At 33.1% G+C, this 18,722-nt stretch overlaps 2 protein-coding genes across 2 annotated transcripts; one reads left to right on the top strand and one right to left on the bottom strand.

Moving 5' to 3' along the window:
- Nucleotides 1-3,338: 3,338 nt before the first annotated feature.
- LOC132293318 (trihelix transcription factor PTL-like) lies at nt 3,339-6,453 on the top strand. The gene is made up of 2 exons (XM_059790758.1): nt 3,339-3,864; nt 4,683-6,453. The coding sequence occupies exons 1-2, from the start codon at nt 3,443-3,445 to the stop codon at nt 5,917-5,919; spliced, it is 1,659 nt and encodes a 552-aa protein (XP_059646741.1). The 5' UTR covers nt 3,339-3,442; the 3' UTR covers nt 5,920-6,453.
- Nucleotides 6,454-10,526: 4,073 nt separating this feature from the next.
- Nucleotides 10,527-13,585, bottom strand: LOC132293319 (fructose-bisphosphate aldolase 1, cytoplasmic). The gene is made up of 3 exons (XM_059790759.1): nt 13,426-13,585; nt 11,845-12,072; nt 10,527-11,630 (listed from the first exon to the last, which is right to left on the bottom strand). The coding sequence occupies exons 1-3, from the start codon at nt 13,451-13,453 to the stop codon at nt 10,810-10,812; spliced, it is 1,077 nt and encodes a 358-aa protein (XP_059646742.1). The 5' UTR covers nt 13,454-13,585; the 3' UTR covers nt 10,527-10,809.
- Nucleotides 13,586-18,722: the final 5,137 nt, after the last annotated feature.

Raw genomic sequence — 18,722 nt, forward strand, 5'->3', positions numbered from 1 at the left:
ATATATATATATATATATATATAATGCCATTGTTCAATTATTGATGTCGATTCATTTTGTCTGTTGTTTCAACTCCATACCAAAATATCTATATAGGTTGGCCATGGCTGCAACCAGCCTTTGTCAGTGTTGATTTGGCATATTAATACGGTGTCAGATTGACAGATCAATTTCTATTAATGTATACCAAGAAAAGCCTTAATTTCAAGGTTCTTTTGATCGTGTGTCATTGGAGTCTGTCACACACCAAATTTGGAATTAAACCAAAAGGATTATTTTTATTTTACTATATTATTATTATTATTATTATTGATTCATTGACTAGAAACATACTCACTTCTCCGTACATTAATTTGCGCCCTCGATCTTTTATTTCAGAAGGTGATGAAGTACCATTAGATCACAGCCTTTGATTAAGATAAATGTATAAGTGTACTAGAGACAATCTAGATCGGTAGCTAGAGGTGGATTGTGTGGCGTTGCTTGATGCTATTATCTTTGTCTCCGCTAATTGTGGAAGTGTTATTGCCATGGAACTTTGAACTCTAGAATTTCGATATGAGTGATGAAAGAAGAGGTTGATTTGCTCTCCAAACCTTTGTGTTTGGTAATTCAGAAAATTAATGTTTGGAAGTAGAAATTTCTCTTGTACCTACGCAGAAGGGAGCAAATAATGGATGCATTTGCAAAATTGGACTAATTGTAATCATCAACGTATACAGCTTTATTCTTTCAGAAACTGATTTTCTCGATTGCTAAATAAATCAAACTTTTTAGGCGTTAAACTTCACCCTTTTTGAATGAGACAATCCGATTCTAGAAGTCACTGAATTAATGTTGTCTGGACCTGTAATACACACTTCTATGACTGTTGAATTGGTTCTATTAAGGTTAGGCAGATAAGAAGTCAATTTGAGTCCCTTGTCTTAATTATAGTTTTTAAAGCATATATATATATATATATGTGCCACAATTACATGTTCAACATCATGCAGATATAATTTCAGGGGAAAATACATATATTCTTTGGAAAAGAAGCATGCAAAGATTATAATTAATGAGAGAAGAAAAAACAATGACATCAAAAGAATTTTTCGCATGAATATATTAGAGGGAGCATATTAGGGGTGCATAAAGAATCGTTGGAATTGTGAAATCAGTAAAATGCTGTATTGAATCATCATTTTGGTTCGGTTCTTTTATGATTTGGTTTCAATTCCAGTTCCAAAATGAGTAACCTTAGTTTACAGTTCTAGTTCCAATTCTTTGTCTACCGAAAACAAAACCGAAGCGTTAACTAAATATATATTATATTTACATATATTACAATATTAATAAACAACAACATAACATTTATTACAAAAAATAAAACTGCTCTCAAGAACAAGCTAGACTTCATCCTCTCAGCATATCATCATGTTAATCAAGAGCTGCATCATAAACATACTTGCTTCTATCAAATTGACGAAGGGGTCTGATCTTAGTCGCCTTGGAGGCATGGAGGATCTCCATCATCTTTTCCTGCAGGGCTGCTCTACTGCAGGCGTTCAATCCTGGACTCTCTCAGATTGATTTTGAGTATTCTCAAATGGTGTTCTCTTTGATTATTTTTCTACAAATATATTTTATTTCTCGGTCAGGCTTATTGTTCTCCATTACAACAAGAGGTTTATTAATTATTGTACATTTGTTGTATAAACTTGTATTTGCTTTGAGAAGCCAAATTCACAATTCCGTTTGGTTTGGTAACTTCGGTTCTAAGTCTCAACGGTTTTGATTCCAATTTCAATTTTTTAGAAACCATTAGAATCAGTTTGGGTCCAATTTAAAAATATATACCGAATTGAACCATGTACATCCCTAGAGCATATATGTAACTCTATAAATACATATTTATAATGTATATATCGGGTGCCATATATATATATAAAGTGCAAGAAAAATGAAGCTGACGAAGACTGTTGAATGGATAAGAAACTCTATGGATTTTTTTTCTTCTCAAAGCAGTAGTGGTAGTTGAAAATAAAATTTTCCATCAATTGATTCCATAAATTTTCTCAATAGTTGTACTTGTATGTTTGGTGAGTGTGACAATTGTTGTTACTTTAGGCTTCCTTTTTCCACTCGTCTTCTTTTTCTTTTTCTTTTCTTAATTATATAGCGTAAATGATCTGTTTTGCTTTTTGTTGTGCCTTCAGTACTGAAATACTTGAAATTCTGGTCAGTAGAGAGCTAAAAAATTCAACCGTATATATATATATATATATAGATAGATATGGTGATCGAAACAATTGCGAAATGTTTTATCTCTACCATTTACTTGTGCATCCTTAAAATGAGCTGACATATTTTAATTATATATATCACCATTAATTTCATGATTCACAGTACGTACTACTGATGTACGTATATGATAATTGATAGAGAATCATGGAACAAGTAATTGTAACTTTCAGAAAAAGGAAAAATAGAGCAAGCTAGTAATTATTTGCAAGAGATCAAAGAGCTTTAATTAGTATTATTATTTGTTAATTATCTACATATAGTGTGGGCTTGCTTAGTATTTGGGCGTACCTTGACTCTTTTTGTAATTATATAATTAAGATTGATAGGCTAAAATAAATGATTTTGAAGAAGAATTAATAAGTTAGTTAGTGTTAGTAAGCTTATGATTGTGTTACTAATACTAATGATGCATTGATGCTGATATAACTCAATAATACACAAACAAGCTAGCTAGTGGAATTAATGCATATATATTGTATTGAATTTAATTGAAGAGACAGGACTAAGAAGAAGCCAACAATATCTGAATTTGAATTCCTCTACAGTACAGACACCTTGTCACAATTAAGCTGACTTGGTAGAGAGAGAGATAAAGAGATGGTTTCAGTTGTCGCTTATATATCTTGTGCGTGTGTGTATATATACACACACATGTACATACATAGAGAGAGAGAACGAACAGTCAAAAGGCAGGATCCTAAGCACTGTAGAAGCGTAAGCAAGAAAGGAGGCAGTGAATCACAGCTCGTCTGTACCCCACTAAAGCAATCATGTTACGACACTTGTCCTCTCTTTATTGGCAAATAGTTTGTTTGTTCCTCCTCTCCCTCCACCGTCCACTGTCGCAAACGAGCAATACATAGAGAGAGAAACCGGGACTTGATGGATGAATGATAGTAGTAGTATATACATAATATACATATAGAGAGAGAAAGAGATCTTTATTTACACTAGTCGAAAGAGAGAGACATGGGTCCTCTCACCTCTGCTTAAATTCAAAGCTTTTTCGTGGACGACACGATCCGAATCTGCCGCTCCTTTCACCGTTGCCCCCCCCCCCCCCCCACCCCCTTTCTCTCACACCATACTATCCCTATCTCTCTCTCTCTAAAGGCAGGCTTTATCGGTGAGAAATATATATATTATATAAAAATCCATGGAAATGGAAGACCAGTATGGAATGGCGGATTTCAGGCAGTTCACAGACGGGAGGCCAGCAAATTTTCCGGCAATCCAATCAACCGGGGAGCTCTTCTCAGGCCATCGAAATCTGACACAAGCACAACAGTATGAGATGGTGATGATGGGTCCGGGTCGTCAGGTGGGTCGTGAAATGGTCGTCCCTCCGGTGGTGCTTCGTGATCAGTTTCGGTCGGAGTCAACTACTACCACCACTACATCTACTAATAGTACTTTGAATGGGTTAGAGAATATGGAGGGTGGTGGTCTGGGAGGAGATGGTGGGACTGGAAGGTGGCCTAGACAAGAGACACTCACACTTCTTGAGATCAGATCCAACCTTGATTCCAAGTTCAAAGAGGCTAATCAGAAGGGTCCCTTGTGGGATGAAGTTTCTAGGTATTTATTAATTGTTAGTCAAATTAATATCATATCCCCCCTCTCTCTCTCTCTCGAGTATGATCAAGGTTTAGGTTTTGAAATACTTTTTATCTACTAACTTTAACTCATTTTACCAATCTTCTTCCCATCAGCCAAAAATTATATGTTGTGATTAAGGATATACTTATTAGTTTGTTCACATCCATTTGGCTTAGTTTTAGAAATTTTAGTGTTCACTGTGTTTCTCCTTGGTTTTCTGAACTTCACTTCAACCAATTTATGTTTTTTTTTTCCAAATTTTGTTTTAGAAAATGATGCAACTTTGAAGTTCAGTTAAAGATTTTCTGGTGCTATTTTCTTCTTTATTTCATCTTCCGATCATGTTGTTACAGAAATTTCTGGCAACTTCTATACTACAAACACACTCACATCTTTACAGGCATCATCATTTAGTCATGATATAGCTCCGCCTAATTAGATGTAAAAGAACTCTCTACCCGCCAAATAGGAATGCTACTTAGATATTTGATTAATACTGCATTAATTCAAGAAACTGTATAAGTGATTATGCAGTGTTTTTCTCTCTCTTCCTCCCTCCCTCTTTTTTTTGGGTGAAAAACACTGCATAATCATTTGCAAAGATGATATACAGTTTCATTAAATTAGTATTTAATTAAGGATTTGAATTGACTTTGGGATTATAAGGCACAAATTCTAGGGTGCCTAGCTAGCTAACTTCAAACCATTTTCACACATAACAGCAGCCCTAACTTGTGTCACTTCACTAGGCAATTTATTGTCCTCAATTTTCTTCTGATTCATTTTCATATCTACAGGATAATGTATGAAGAACATGGGTATCAAAGGAGTGGGAAGAAATGCAGAGAGAAGTTTGAGAACCTGTACAAATACTACAAGAAAACCAAGGATGGAAAGGCTGGGAGACAAGATGGAAAGCATTATAGATTCTTCCGGCAGCTTGAAGCTCTCTACGGTGAAACTAGCAATCCATCCTCAGTCTCAGACACCCATCTCGTCGGTAACAGTAGTTTTCGATTTCATAATGCAAGTACCACCACCACAATCTCTAATCAAGAAGCATTTCAAGCTCCAAAGCTCACTGAAAGCCTTAGCCTCTCTAGCTCCTCCGAATTCAATTCCTCTTACTCCGATGACAATGATGCTAACAATGCTGCCGCGTTAAAGGACATTGATTTGACGGAAAAGAGGAAGATGAGAAGAGGTAAAAGGAGCTGGAAGGCGAAGATTAGCGACTTCATTGACGCGCAGATGAGGAAGCTAATGGAGAAACAAGAGGATTGGTTGGAGAAAATGATGAAGAGTATCGAAAGAAAGGAAGAGGAGAGGTTAATGAGAGAGGAAGAATGGAGGAAAAAAGAGGCAGTTAGGATTGACAGAGAGCACAAGTTCTGGGCTAATGAGAGAGCCTGGATTGAAGCTCGCGACGCGGCTTTAATGGAGGCCTTGCAGAAGTTAACAGGGAAAGACCTATTGGAGGCCGAGCTTCGGAGCCTTAAAGATAACCAGAATATTAATGAGAATGGAAGTGAAACAATCACTAACATTGTGAATGCTGATCATAGCTGGCCAGAATGTGAGATTACAAAACTAATGCAATTGAGAGATCTGATGGAATCAAGGTTTCAACAAAGTGGGTGTATAGAAGAGATCCTTTGGGAGGAAATAGCAGCAAAGATGGCTTATTTGGGGTATGATAGGAGTGCTTTGATGTGCAAAGACAAGTGGGATAGCATCAACAGTTATCTAAGGAAAACCACCAAAGAGTGCAACAAGAAACGCAAAGAGAATTCCAGAAACTGTTGTTACTTTCCTAACCATGAACTTATATACAATCAAGGAGGAGCCTACTGTGAAATCAATGAACAAGAAGGGCCACAGACGACGCGATTTGCAACCAATGAAAGTGCTTCGCCGCCTAACTCGAATACTGGCAATGCCATGCATGATAGCTGCTTTAGGCTCTTGATGGGTGATGGTGGGAATTTATGGGAGAATTATGGTTTGAAGCACAGCAAGGGAAAGAACCATTAAGTACTTGATTAAAGAACCACATGACATGCAATTTGTTGAGGGATTAATGGGAAGACAAAGTTGTTGACTTTCTTGGGAGGTAAGATTTCTGACAGTGCTCAAGATATGAGATTGAAGTAATGTGTTTATGCAAGTAGCTAACTGGGGTTCATGTATAGGAATTGATGTTTTATGATTCCTAGATGATGGACACAACATAAATGGGTGTTTATTGTTGAGTTTAATAGGAAATGGTAGTTGTACTACTGCTCTTAAATATTGTTGATTTGCATCCTTTCTTTTGTATGCTTCTTCTTTTTGTGTAAAATCAACCTTTGTGCATGCAATTAATTGGTGTAATTAATTGTGGTACTTCTTACATTTCTAGCTTGCTTCTGTATTTTTTTTTTCAATTTTTTTTTTGAGTTGTCTTATTTGATTTGAAAGCCTAATGGTTGGAGTAGCACCAATTGAAGAGAAAATTGGTTAAGATAGTTCGAAAATGTACAAAGAAGACGTTTAAGTGCGTCGGTTAGGAAAAATGAGATAGTCCACATTGAGGATAGTACTATAAGAAGAGGAACACCAAGTTAACGTGGACAGGATTAGTAAATAAAGATATATAATAAGATGTGTATTGATTGAAGTTATGACCTTAAAAAGAGCAGAATAGAAATATATTATTCATATAGCGATCCCAAATAAGTAGGAAAAGGCTTGGACGTTGTTGTTCTTTTATTTATAAGTTCATTTTAGGGCAACCAGAATAATATGCATGAGCATGGAATGAAGTACCAGGATTTGCATTTTCATCTTGTGGGAGGGTGGGGTGAGGGAAGAATTGAGGAGGTGAAACTTAGAGCTTTATTGTAAGTTAAAAAATACTTGTTATAATTAATTTAGATCATCAATTATGAGATTGTTTAGAACATTAATTGCTATAACAAATCCTAAATAAACTTCGCATTTGAGAGCACCGATTTTTTTTAAAAAATATTAAACTAAATTTCAATTCCAAATCTAGTTTGGGTGCTTCCAAACATAGTATTAGAAAGGTTTATATCATGAAATAGCTCTTCACTTATTTCTCAGATTTCATAACAAGGCAATGACGTCCAATAGTCTAGTAATTATTTCAAATATGAGAACATCACTTCTCTCTCAGATTTCGGAACAATACAATAGGACCAATATTTTTTTAATTTTAAATATGAGAACATCCACTGTTCGAATATTATAGATATATATATATAACATGAGAACATCGATACAAGTCCAGATGTTGTTCTTTTAAGACAAAGTTTTCCTACTTACAGTCAATGAGGATGAATCTGCAGTGTACTTTGGTATGGGATTCTTAGTTCTTCTCTAAGGTGAACTACATTTTCAGCTTTATTTACTAAACAGATTGGCACATAACACTAGTGAATGAGGAGTAGGCCAAAATACACTGAAATCGCTAGTCTAGATTAAAATCGGTGTGCTTGGTATAGGGATGCTAGTTTTGGAAAGTAAACTTATATATTATGGGTCATATTTGAAGTGATATATATGTCATAGCTAGTATGATTATAGATAACAATTGTCTGCTTAATTGGTATTTATAGTTGGTTAAAAAAAGAATATATATATATATATATATATTGGAATTTATAGTTTATTGTATGTGTTAGGAATTGTTTGCTTACAATTACTTAAAATTTAGAATGTTCTAGAATATTTCAAGTCTTGAAGAATTTAATTTAAGGTAAGAAATTGGATGGCTGTGGAAAATGATTGGGAGTTATAAATAATGAGGAGACTAGAAGTATCATGTGAGGCATTATGAAGCCATGTTGAACAAGTGATCAAATTGAATTTCTCTTCCTCTCTTTTTCTCCTTCTCAAGAGATTGTTAAGCGTGTTGATTGATAAATTAAATTGATTCTTTCTTAACAGCAAGATTGTTCCAGTCAAAAGTTATTTTGTTGACAATCTAGAAGGATTTTTTTCAACCAACTGGATTGTCCAATTTGGAATCTTGTTGACAATTTAAATTAAGACTACATTTTTCTTGATATATATATATATATATATATCTTGCATATTCTACAAGTGTCTGCTATATTATATTCATTTAACGATCTTTTTATTCTAAACAAAAATCCAAACAATATAATCCAAGAAACTAGAATTTAAGAGAATGATTCAGTAAAAATGAATAAAACGATTTTTCTTTCAAGTTTTCACCATGAATATTACAAAGAAACTATTGATAAATATGTCAGTCTTTTTCTTTCTTGAAAAAGAAAAAAAAAAAGAAAAAAAAGGGATGGCTTCAAAACTGATCTCAAATTGATTAGAATATCAACATCCAATTCTTGTTTAATAAAAGAGAAGGAGATAGATCATCTTTTTGTAACTTTCTAATAAAAGGGAAGTTTGGAATTCTATCCTTCGTGCATGTGGGCAGAAACAGCTAGTTGCATACTCATAATCTATTGTGAATTATATGAAACATGACTATGAGTTGTGGGTGCATGTGTCTTATATACATATATATATATATATATATATATATATATATATATGTATGTATGTATGTATGTATGTATGTATTATGGATACTACACTGAGTTTGCAGAACTTTGGAAGGAGTAAAGAAGCTTCCCACTCTGGAAGAGGCAGCCAAAACAATGGTGAGACATTACAGTGCATTAATGACAGTGAAGTACTGAGGGCTTTTTTTTTATCAGCTTTTTTCATCTTCTCCTTTTTTCCTTCTTCCATGAAACCTGATAGATCTGAGGCCAGCTTTGCTTGGCCCAAGGCCAATATACCAGAAGCGTTTATTGTCAGTTCAAGTCCATTAGAATAAGTCAAAGTTAACTAACAATTTTGGAAATCTAAAATTAAATAATACAGTAGTATTTTAGTAGGAGGAGACATTTGGAGATGGTGATGACAAGGATTTGACAAGTAACTGAGGCATTGGCATTGCCTTTTTCCTCTAACTCAAGTTTTCCCAGAGTCCCAAACTGGAAACCCAGGCTTTATGCCTTGTCTACAGTAGGTTTTGCCAGAAATAGATGCCATGGATCCCCCCTTCTATTATCAGAATCCCAGGTGGTTCAAAGGACATTGCACCTAAGGGGAACAAATCAAACAATCTCCTAGGGGGGAACAAATCAGTATTAATGGAGGATTTCGAAACAACTCTTGCTCTACTTTTTTTGAATAAAATATTTTGATCATCCAACACTATAAAATACTGTTAAATCCAGTCTTTAGATCGAAAATGTTGCAGATTGGGAATGCAACAGAGATGAAAAACGTGTTCGATCCCTACCTAATGGTGTTGCATCTTCGGAATAAATATGTTCTATGAGTGTTTACAGTTGTGTTATATAAAACGACCTTTTTCATTTTGAATTTTTTCTTTTTCAATATGAAAAACTAATAAGAATGAGAGGTGTTAAACTTTTTATCATTCTAGCTATTTTTTCGCAGAGTTTAACCACCAAGTTTGGGATGGATTGGACTCCAGAATATAATTTTGGTTAGTGACGGGGTAAAATTTTTATTAACTCTTGGATTGACTTGTTCTACTGGTTCAATTAATCAGTAGAGCGAAAGAATTAGTTGACATTAATTATATATTTTTTATTTTAAATTCTTACTCCAACATAATCAAATCGAGAATTGGAGATTGCTAAACATTGCCAGTATATAGGAAAAGTCATATTTGGGCCTAAAATTGGGCTAGTGATTCTTGCTGTCAATGTAAAACTGATACAGAAGCCCATAACCCTTGCTTGCCTTTCACGACCAGTTAACAGCTGAAAGGTTTTTTGTTTTTGTATTATATATTATTATTGTTATTTACTTTTTCTTTTCTTTTTTGTAATTTTGAAAAGTTTCTATATAGTAATAAAGTATAACAAAAATATAAAATATTAATAAGTACACAAAAATATTCCTGTACTAGATGTGGAAAGTTTGCTTGTCATAAAAGTGGGGGAGCATAGCATTGATCTATTAAGAGTCATAAAAGTTCCTGAAAATATATTACAATCCAAACAATCTAATAGTACCTAAGGCTGTGTTCTGTGCTTTAAAATTGAAATTTGTGAAATTAAATAAAAGTAACTTGCAAAAATGAACGAAAATTATCTCCAATTTTAAGCTTCCAATTTAATGCAGCCAAACACAGTCCAAAAGCCTTTTCAAATCAATTTCCTACACAGCCTAAAAGCTTTTCAAATCAATTTTCTTTTTCGGAATATAAAACCAATTTGTTATCAAGTTCTACTACCAGTCGAACCATTACAGCCATGAAAATTAGACAATCCACAGATAAAAATCAATTTAACCGGCAACGAAGAAAAATCAAAAGAGACTCTGCATAGATTGAATGTTCTAGGAGAGGGGAGGAACCTTCTTGAATAATTAATAATCGAGAGGTACAATTATACCACCAATAAGAAATTTGGGGGCAGTCATCGTCATAAGAGCACCCTGCACAGATTGTAAATTTGTGCGGAGTGATTCAATAGAAACAAGCACTAGAAAAATCTATGCAAATCGTTTTCTTATGATCACTTTGGATGGTGAAGCACAACACCTAATAAATCAACACAACACCACAATGAAGAAGTAAAAGATAGGATACATTTCAATCATTAATAACCGTTTCAAATAAAAACATTTAAGATTCTGAAATAATAGAAGGACAAATCACCAATTTAAAAACCACGTTCCTCAAGCTTATTATGCCACCAATCTATATTATACCTTAGATCAGAAAGAAAATTGAGAGGAGCCTAACCCTATGCCCGAGAAAAACACTCTTGGTAGCCACATACCATACTTCCATATACTCTTGTTCTGAACAACAAAAAAACAGAGACTTGGTGAAAACCATAACATTGATTAGTACTTGTAGTCCTTGACGTGGAGGCTCTCTGATGCACCCTCACTCAGTGTACCACTGCCCTGGTAAGTTCCAAGGGTTGCCTCTGAGTTAGCCTTGCACCTGGTAAGGAATGCAGCCTGAGCCTTCTTCACATTTTCCTCCTTTCCTGCCCATGCCTTGAGGGTGCTCTGCTGAAGAGCACGTCCGAAAGAGAAGGTGAGAGTCCATGGCTTCTTTCCCTTCAGCTTGTTCATGGCATTGAGGTGAATGGTAGCCTGTTCCTCACTCTGACCACCAGACAAGAACACCACAGCAGGAACTGCACAAGGCATTGTCCTCTGAAGGGCACGAACTGTATATTCAGCTACAACCTCTGGTGCAACCTTGGCAGAATCTGATCCAGGGGTTACCATGTTGGGCTTCAATAGAGTTCCTTCGAGCAAGACATGGTGGTCATTGAGTGCCTTGTAGCATGCAGCAAGAACACGTTCTGTGACATCAGCACACTTCTTAATGTCATGGGGGCCATCCACCAAGATCTCAGGCTCCACAATTGGGACAAGGCCATTCTCCTGGCAGATGATGGCATAACGAGCCAAACCATTGGCATTTTCATTGATAGCCAGCTGAGATGGCTCGTTGGGGCCAATCTTGAGCACAGCACGCCATTTAGCAAACCTAGCACCAGCCTCATAGTACTTTTGGCAGCGCTGGGCAAGGCCATCAAGACCTTGGGTGGTTGTCTCACCATTAGTTCCAGCAAGCTCAACAGTGCCCTTGTCGACCTTGATACCAGGAAGGACACCACCTTCCTTCAGGACATCAACAAAGGGCTTGCCTGCACAGCACAGCACAATAACAATATGAATTTTCATTAGTAAAGACATATTAAATGTTAAGGAGAAAAATATAATTAAAAAATAACAACAATATCAAAATTTTGAAGATAGAACTGGATGTTTAGAATGCATGAAGACCGTTCTATATATGCCTAATTAACAACTTCAATAAGTGAGCCTGGTAGAGTGTCATATAGATTTGTCATAAGATACCTGCAGCAGTCTTCTGGTAGAGTGTTTCCTCAAAGAGGATTACTCCACTGAGGTATTGAAGAGCACCAGGGGTGCAGAAAAGGAGCTCACGAAGGGCCCGCCTGTTGGACTCAACATTCTCAACATTGATGCTGGAAAGGCGCTTGCCAATTGTGCCAGTTGACTCGTCGGCAGCAAGGATACCCTTTCCAGGAGTACCAATGTAGGTAGCATTGGCAATGAGCTCATCTGCAAATGGAAAAGAGTTGATTATACTTTAACCAGAGAGCAAAATAAACACATAAATAGACATTCACAAATAAGAATTTGAGCTAAGACCATAAGATTAATAAACCAGATACAGTAACAGACAAGGAGAATGTATTGCTTGAGAAAAGCCAATTTTTTCCTTAATATTTAACATAAATGGGACTGAGATTAAGAAACAAACAGGAGAACTTCTAGAACATTCTGCAACAAACAATTATTTAAAATGCCAAAACCAAGAGGAACGAAACAAGTACCCATATAATTACAACTAAAAAACCTTAAGCCTAAAGGAACGAAACCAGTAGGGTAATTTTTGAGAATTTCATGAATAAAAGAGAAACAAATTAATCTAATAATCACTGCCAAATAGTCTTATTCAAGGCATATATTTGAAGATCATTCAAAATTCTTCTGTATTATCCAATTACTACAAAGATTCACATTGTGACTAACTAATCTACATTAACAAAAGTATTTCACATTCAGAGTGGAAAATTACAATATCAAAGTAACAAAAAATTAAGATCTGGGGGTTCATAAATAATTTGATCTATAAATATAGATCTTAAAATTGGTGGATAAGTAGAATCTGGGTGTTACCATATCATTTGATCTAGAGTGAAAAATTACAAAATAAAAGAAGAAAAAAATTAAGACGATAAGTAAGATCTCGGTGTTGACAAATCAATTGAAGAACTAAAAGCCAAAACCAAGAGACAGAGATCATATAATATTCCCATATTGCTTAATTCTTACAATATACATTGAATTTAGTGTAAAATTATTAACCTTAAACCAGCTCAAAATTTAAGATTTCTTAGTTGAAGACGCAAATTAGTTACAACTAATATAACATGAGAAATCAACCCCAAAACACAAGCATACAAACCAGATAGTACGATCTAGATAAATCTGTTCAGTAAACAGAGAAACTATAAATTAAATAACGCAACTAAAATTTTTTATGACAGGACAAGGGCATTAATCATTAATCGTGATCGTAAGAACAGATCCACGCGACTCATATATTCAATATAACAGTTGAGATATTTTGTCCTTATTTACTTGATCTCAAGAAAAATCTTTACAACTGAACCCCTGCATATCAATAAAGAAGAACCTTACCCAAAAAAAAAAAATACATATAAATAAAGACAACGAACATATAATACAGATCTGAAAGAAAACAAAAAAAAGGAAAATAAGAGTTCTCCAAATCAACACATCTAATAAATAACAGATTACTCTATACGATATAAGCATACAAATCGAACTTGATCAGCCAAATATTTTAAACCCTAAAGAAAATTCAGGAATTGGATGGGAATTTACCATGATATTTGCCCTTGTAGCAAGACATTGCGAGGCAGGTACTGAGGACGATGAAGAAAGTTTAGAGAGAGTTTTTAGAGAGAGAAAAGGGAAACTACGGAAAATAATGGGGGGTTAGGGTTGGGTTTTAAAAGAGGGGAGACGAGTCAAGAAAGGCAAGTGTACAGAGTGGCATCGAGATTGTCGCATCGGGATTGTCGATAGCCACTCTTGCCTTTTTTTGCACGAAACCGGTTTTAGGCAGGTTGTTTTTGCCCTTTTACTATTTTACCCTCTTTTTGGGCCCCTGCGTTGTATGTTGCCCACTTTAATTAAATTCATGTTATGTAATTTATGTTAATCACAAGTTCTAGAACAATACTTTTCTTAATGCAGTAGGAAAAAAACAAAAAAGAGGTTCGGAGAAAAAATAGGAAAGAAAAAATTTATTTCTTTTATTCGATAGAAATGATACAAGGAAAGAAAAGAAAGAAAATAGAAGCCAAAAAATGGACAATAAAAAAGGGAAAATAAGTGTATTATTATAAAAATTTTAAAATAAATTTTTTTAAAAATTATACAAATTTTAAATTACAGTACTATCTCTATAAATTATAATATTATAAATATTATTGAATATAATTGTAAAAATAGTTAAAATTTAGTTTTTCTTTTATCTTAATGAATATAACAAATTATAAACTTATTTTTTTCAGTTTTATATAACTGAATAAAAGAATGAAAATACAAGGATGATGTCATCCATCACTTAGGCCTTCCTTCCAATTTATTTTATTTTTTTTTATTTTTTTTTTTTTCTGCTGAACAGAACATATAATTTGAATTATCAACTATTAGTACAACTAATTACAAAAGGGTAGAGGAATTTGTCAATTACTATGAGCCTAACAAAAGAGACTTCTTAGGTTTGATTTTTCCCTGTTCTGTCCATCCTCTGTTAATAAAAAAACCTAATAAGTTGAGGGTGACTTAGATTTGGGGCTGGAGGGGACAGATGGGCCCAAGAGGTGTGGGACAATGTGGAACTGAGAAGGGTATAACAGGTAATTAAGGGAAAAGAGAAGGGAAACTTACAAAGCTTACACCAAAACCAGAAGCTGACCAATTGGTGGGTGGGTGGGTGGGATGGTAAGGTCAAAACTGAGAAAAAAGAAGGCCTGCCTTGGAACTTTTATGTATGTGTATTTATATATATTAATTAAAAAAAAAAAAAAAAAAGGCACCAGAAACCTGTGGGGATGAGGAGTGAGTTTTGGTGATACAGAAAAAGTGAGTGGTTGGTGGAGCATACTAAAAACCGTGAGCTGCACACCTAAAACTGCGGGTTGGGTCCTTATGCTTCTAGTTTTGTTATCTTCTAAAAAAACTTTACACTAATACCTGTATTTCTCTCAACTCTAACCTTTCTATACTCTTCTTCCTCGGTTACTATTTTTTTTTTTTCTTTTTTTTTTTATTATTATTTTTTTTTTTTCTTTTTTTCTTTTTTTTTTTGTAAATAACACCTCTGATCCCTAATTTTAAATTACAAAAGTGCCCATTAATAAATGACGTTGTCTTTTAAAATCTTATTATACGCTGCTAACAAAATTGGACCACATGTCAATTTTAGATAAGTCGTCTATTATTCTGATAAGCGTGTACATCCATTAGTCAGTCAGCTATTTATTTTCATTGTGATCTCTTTGACAAAAACATCATCGTGTTCAACTTTTTGGAAAGAAAAAAAAGAAGCTTCTCTTATAAACCAATTCTCTTCTTTATTAATTAAAAATAAATTGACACAAAACTTATCACTTTTTATTGTAATTTCAATGAATGAATAGAGTCCGACATCATTATTCAACTCTTTAAAATAAATAAATCACTTATAACCAATTCTCTGTTCTTCTTCTTCTTTTTTCTATTACAATTATTAGAGTTCAAAAAAATAAATAAATAAATAAAATCAAAAAATTAACTGTCCGTGGTCTTTTAGTATTTTACACAATAGTTAGTCGGTTCACACATAATATGTGTGCGCAATGAAAAAATAATAATAAAAAAGAACAAATGTGGTAAAATATTAGTTGCGGTAAAATATTAGTTGTGGAGAGAGAATTGGTAGTAATGAAAACACGAATGACACATGATGTGATACATATCGAAAAATTGCAGTGAACCGGCAAGTCAAACATTGAGATGGAGATTGGCCATTTGATGACAACCGTTTAAATATGCAATATATTGGAACACACATGACATACATGAGCACGAGGGACTTTAATAAGAACAAATGGAAAATCCTCATTTTGAAAAATAAATAACTAAATAAATAAAAGTCAATTTTATTAAGTAGTTCATGCATCATGTCGCATGCTTGCCTCATACCAACTGCCCTTTTAGTACTAATAATTGCCTTTTATTAAAATAAATACCCACTGTTACCAATTATAGACTCTCTCCAAACCAACTAAATTAGATGGTCAAAAAATATAGGGTCTGTTTGATTTTTAACTTCAAGAATAGTGTAACAAAAGTTTTGTTTGGTTTAATTTTTTAAAAATTATTTTATGAGAATTCAATTATAAAAAAATTTATATAATTGTCTTTTGTAATTCTTTAAAAATAGTTTTATGATATTTGAATTCTTGAGAACTATTTTATGAAGCAGGCTCATATATGTCGGTTGGACTATTGTTCATTTAGTACGTTAATGTTATTATATTTAAGTACCAAGTTGTTACCATATTTGTATTTGACCTTTTTTGTATTCTTTAAGTACAAGTTTTTTCCTTTATTGTAAAATACTCGCACACTAAAAATACTTAGTAAAAAAAAGTCTCTAACATTAATATTTTTTATTTTATTTTTGAAAAATTAAGCAGATTAAGTTTGTACCAGCTAAGCTATTGACCATTTGGTATGTTAATGTTACTATATTTGAGTAACAAGTTGTTACCATATTTGTATTTGACTTTCTTTGTATTCTTTAAGTACAAGTTTTTTTCTTTATTGTAAAATATTTGCAAAGTAAAAATAATTGTAAAAAAAATCTCTAAGGTTAAATTTTATTTTATTATTTTTCTATTATTATTTTTTTGTAAAAAATTAAGCAAACTAGGTTTGTACCAATTGGACTATTGACAATTTGGTATGTTTACTATATTGGAGTAAGAAGTTGTTATCATATTTGTATTTGACTTTTTTTCGTATTATTTAAATACAAGTTTTTTCCTTTATTGTAAAGTATTTGCAGAGTAAGAATATTTGTAAAAAAAATCTCAAATTATTTAGGGACAAGTTTTTTTCCACTTACCTATAAATAGAAATGATTATTGTACACAAAATTTAAAAAGATTATAATGAAAGATGGGTAATTTTTTAGACTTTCTGTGCCCGCAGTAATGACTTCATTTTTTATATTACAATCGAGCTTTGATTCATAAATTTAAATTAGTTCCATAAACACCAAATTACATACAATACTTTAGAGATTGTAAATATAATCACTTTCAATTACATTTAATTTTTTTTATTAAAAAAACGTTTAGACATTTTGTGCTTCTTAACTTTATTGTTTTCCGGTTTACTTGCGTCAATTATATTTTCTTATGTAAAGAATTAAATTTGGCCATTTATGTAAGTAGTCATTGGCACAAATTGAATAATTTACCAGAAAGGCACATTGAAATTTATTTACAGTGACACGACAATGAAAATGACCAATGCCATACACAATGGTTGAAAAAATTTGGGCGTTACTTTGGTGATGATGTTCAAATGTCTCATCACTCTGATTATAATTTCACAACTATCACCAAGTGACCAACTTACCAAGCATGACACAACTAGGACCAACCGATAAAATCAAAATCTGAAGAAGAACTACTGCATAAAAAACCTATTTCAGCCTATTATAAAAAACCTACTGCATAAAATAATAATAATAATAAATAAATAAATAAACCTATTATAATCCATTTCCAATTCTGTCCAGAAAGTGACCCAAAAAGTTATGTTAAGCATAATAAGAAAAATAATTTTAATAAATTATGTTTACATCTCAGATCAGGCATCATCATCACACATGCCCCTTATTAATTTATTATTAAAACACTGTCCCATTAGGCATGATAAGCATCTATGTTTAATTTAATCTGAATGTAAATTAATAATAGTAGTGGTAGCATATTTTGGCTTGACCCATAAATTTTTAATATCCATATAACTTTTTCTCAAGTTATGAAGAAAATAAGCTCTCTAAGGCTTTAACCAAGATGATTTTACATTGTATGTAAGAATAGGTTTTTTTAAAAAATAAGATCTCTAAGGCTTTAACCAATAATAGCTTCTCCTAACACTTTACAAGACTTCCAAATATACCAACCATTCCATGAATGAACTATGGACATCTTTACCATCTGGTATTAGAATTTTGAAATTGGGATAAATGAAATTCGAGAAAAGTAGTTCATAAAATTAAATTAAAATTTGAGGACTAAGCGACTTCAGAGTGGCTTTCCTTATTGGTTGAAAACCCAATCATAAAAGGTATAATTAATACAGAGTACTTAACTTTTAACACTTAACTTTGTTTACCATTTTAAATTATTTCCTTTCATGTCTGTATACACATATATATTATCTTCATTCTTTTTTTTGTTTTTTTAATTGTTTAATATATACAAATAGAAAGAAAATAAAGACCTAAGAATTTTAAAGGTTAATTTGGTCCTAAAATATTAAGTTCTAAAGTTTCATGAAAATAGAAAAAATGTATTAATTAAACTTTTATATTTAGCCAGCCAACTGTCCTTTTAAAATTTTATTCAATTCCACCAATTTTAAGTTTAACCCCCAAATTTCATATAGTCCAACATAACTTAAATTCAATCACCGTTCCCTCCATACGCATCCCTATTGCGAAAACACTTCAATCCTTTAGTGCACAACCTCTCCAAATCTTAGTCGCAACATGAAAATCACACGAAAGGTGTTTCAAAGTATCCATTTTCGGTCCATAAATTTTGCAAATGCCTTTTTTTGCACATACCTCCTCTAACCAACACCTCCAAATAAAATGTACCCATCATTTTTTTTTAACAAAAAAAAACTATAGAAAGAATATTCTATTTTGAGAAATTACTATAGAAAGAATATTCTCTCCTAAAACAATTTTCATTGGAGACGAGGGCGGTCAAGTAGCGAGTTGGGTTTGTAGCACCGAACAAGTTGGTTGGGCATTTGTAGTGCTGCGTAGGCTGTACGGTTTCATGAAAGCGATTTTTGGGTATCTTTTGATCCATTTGTAAGAC

The sequence above is a fragment of the Cornus florida genome, unplaced genomic scaffold, assembly GCF_030987335.1.
Source record: "Cornus florida cultivar Cherokee Brave unplaced genomic scaffold, ASM3098733v1 CherokeeBrave_3.0.0_Hap2_Chr02, whole genome shotgun sequence".
Taxonomy (NCBI): domain Eukaryota; kingdom Viridiplantae; phylum Streptophyta; class Magnoliopsida; order Cornales; family Cornaceae; genus Cornus; species Cornus florida.

Excerpts from the sequence above, each read along its gene's own strand:
- LOC132293318 (XM_059790758.1), top strand. The coding sequence starts at position 3,443 with ATGGAAATGGAAGACCAGTATGGAATGGCGGATTTCAGGCAGTTCACA. Across the intron at positions 3,865-4,682 it reads TTGTGGGATGAAGTTTCTAG|GATAATGTATGAAGAACATG; the intron begins GTATTTATTAAT and ends TCATATCTACAG.
- LOC132293319 (XM_059790759.1), bottom strand. The coding sequence starts at position 13,453 with ATGTCTTGCTACAAGGGCAAATATCATG. Across the intron at positions 12,073-13,425 it reads CTACAAGGGCAAATATCATG|ATGAGCTCATTGCCAATGCT; the intron begins GTAAATTCCCAT and ends TTCCATTTGCAG. Across the intron at positions 11,631-11,844 it reads CTACCAGAAGACTGCTGCAG|GCAAGCCCTTTGTTGATGTC; the intron begins GTATCTTATGAC and ends TGTGCTGTGCAG.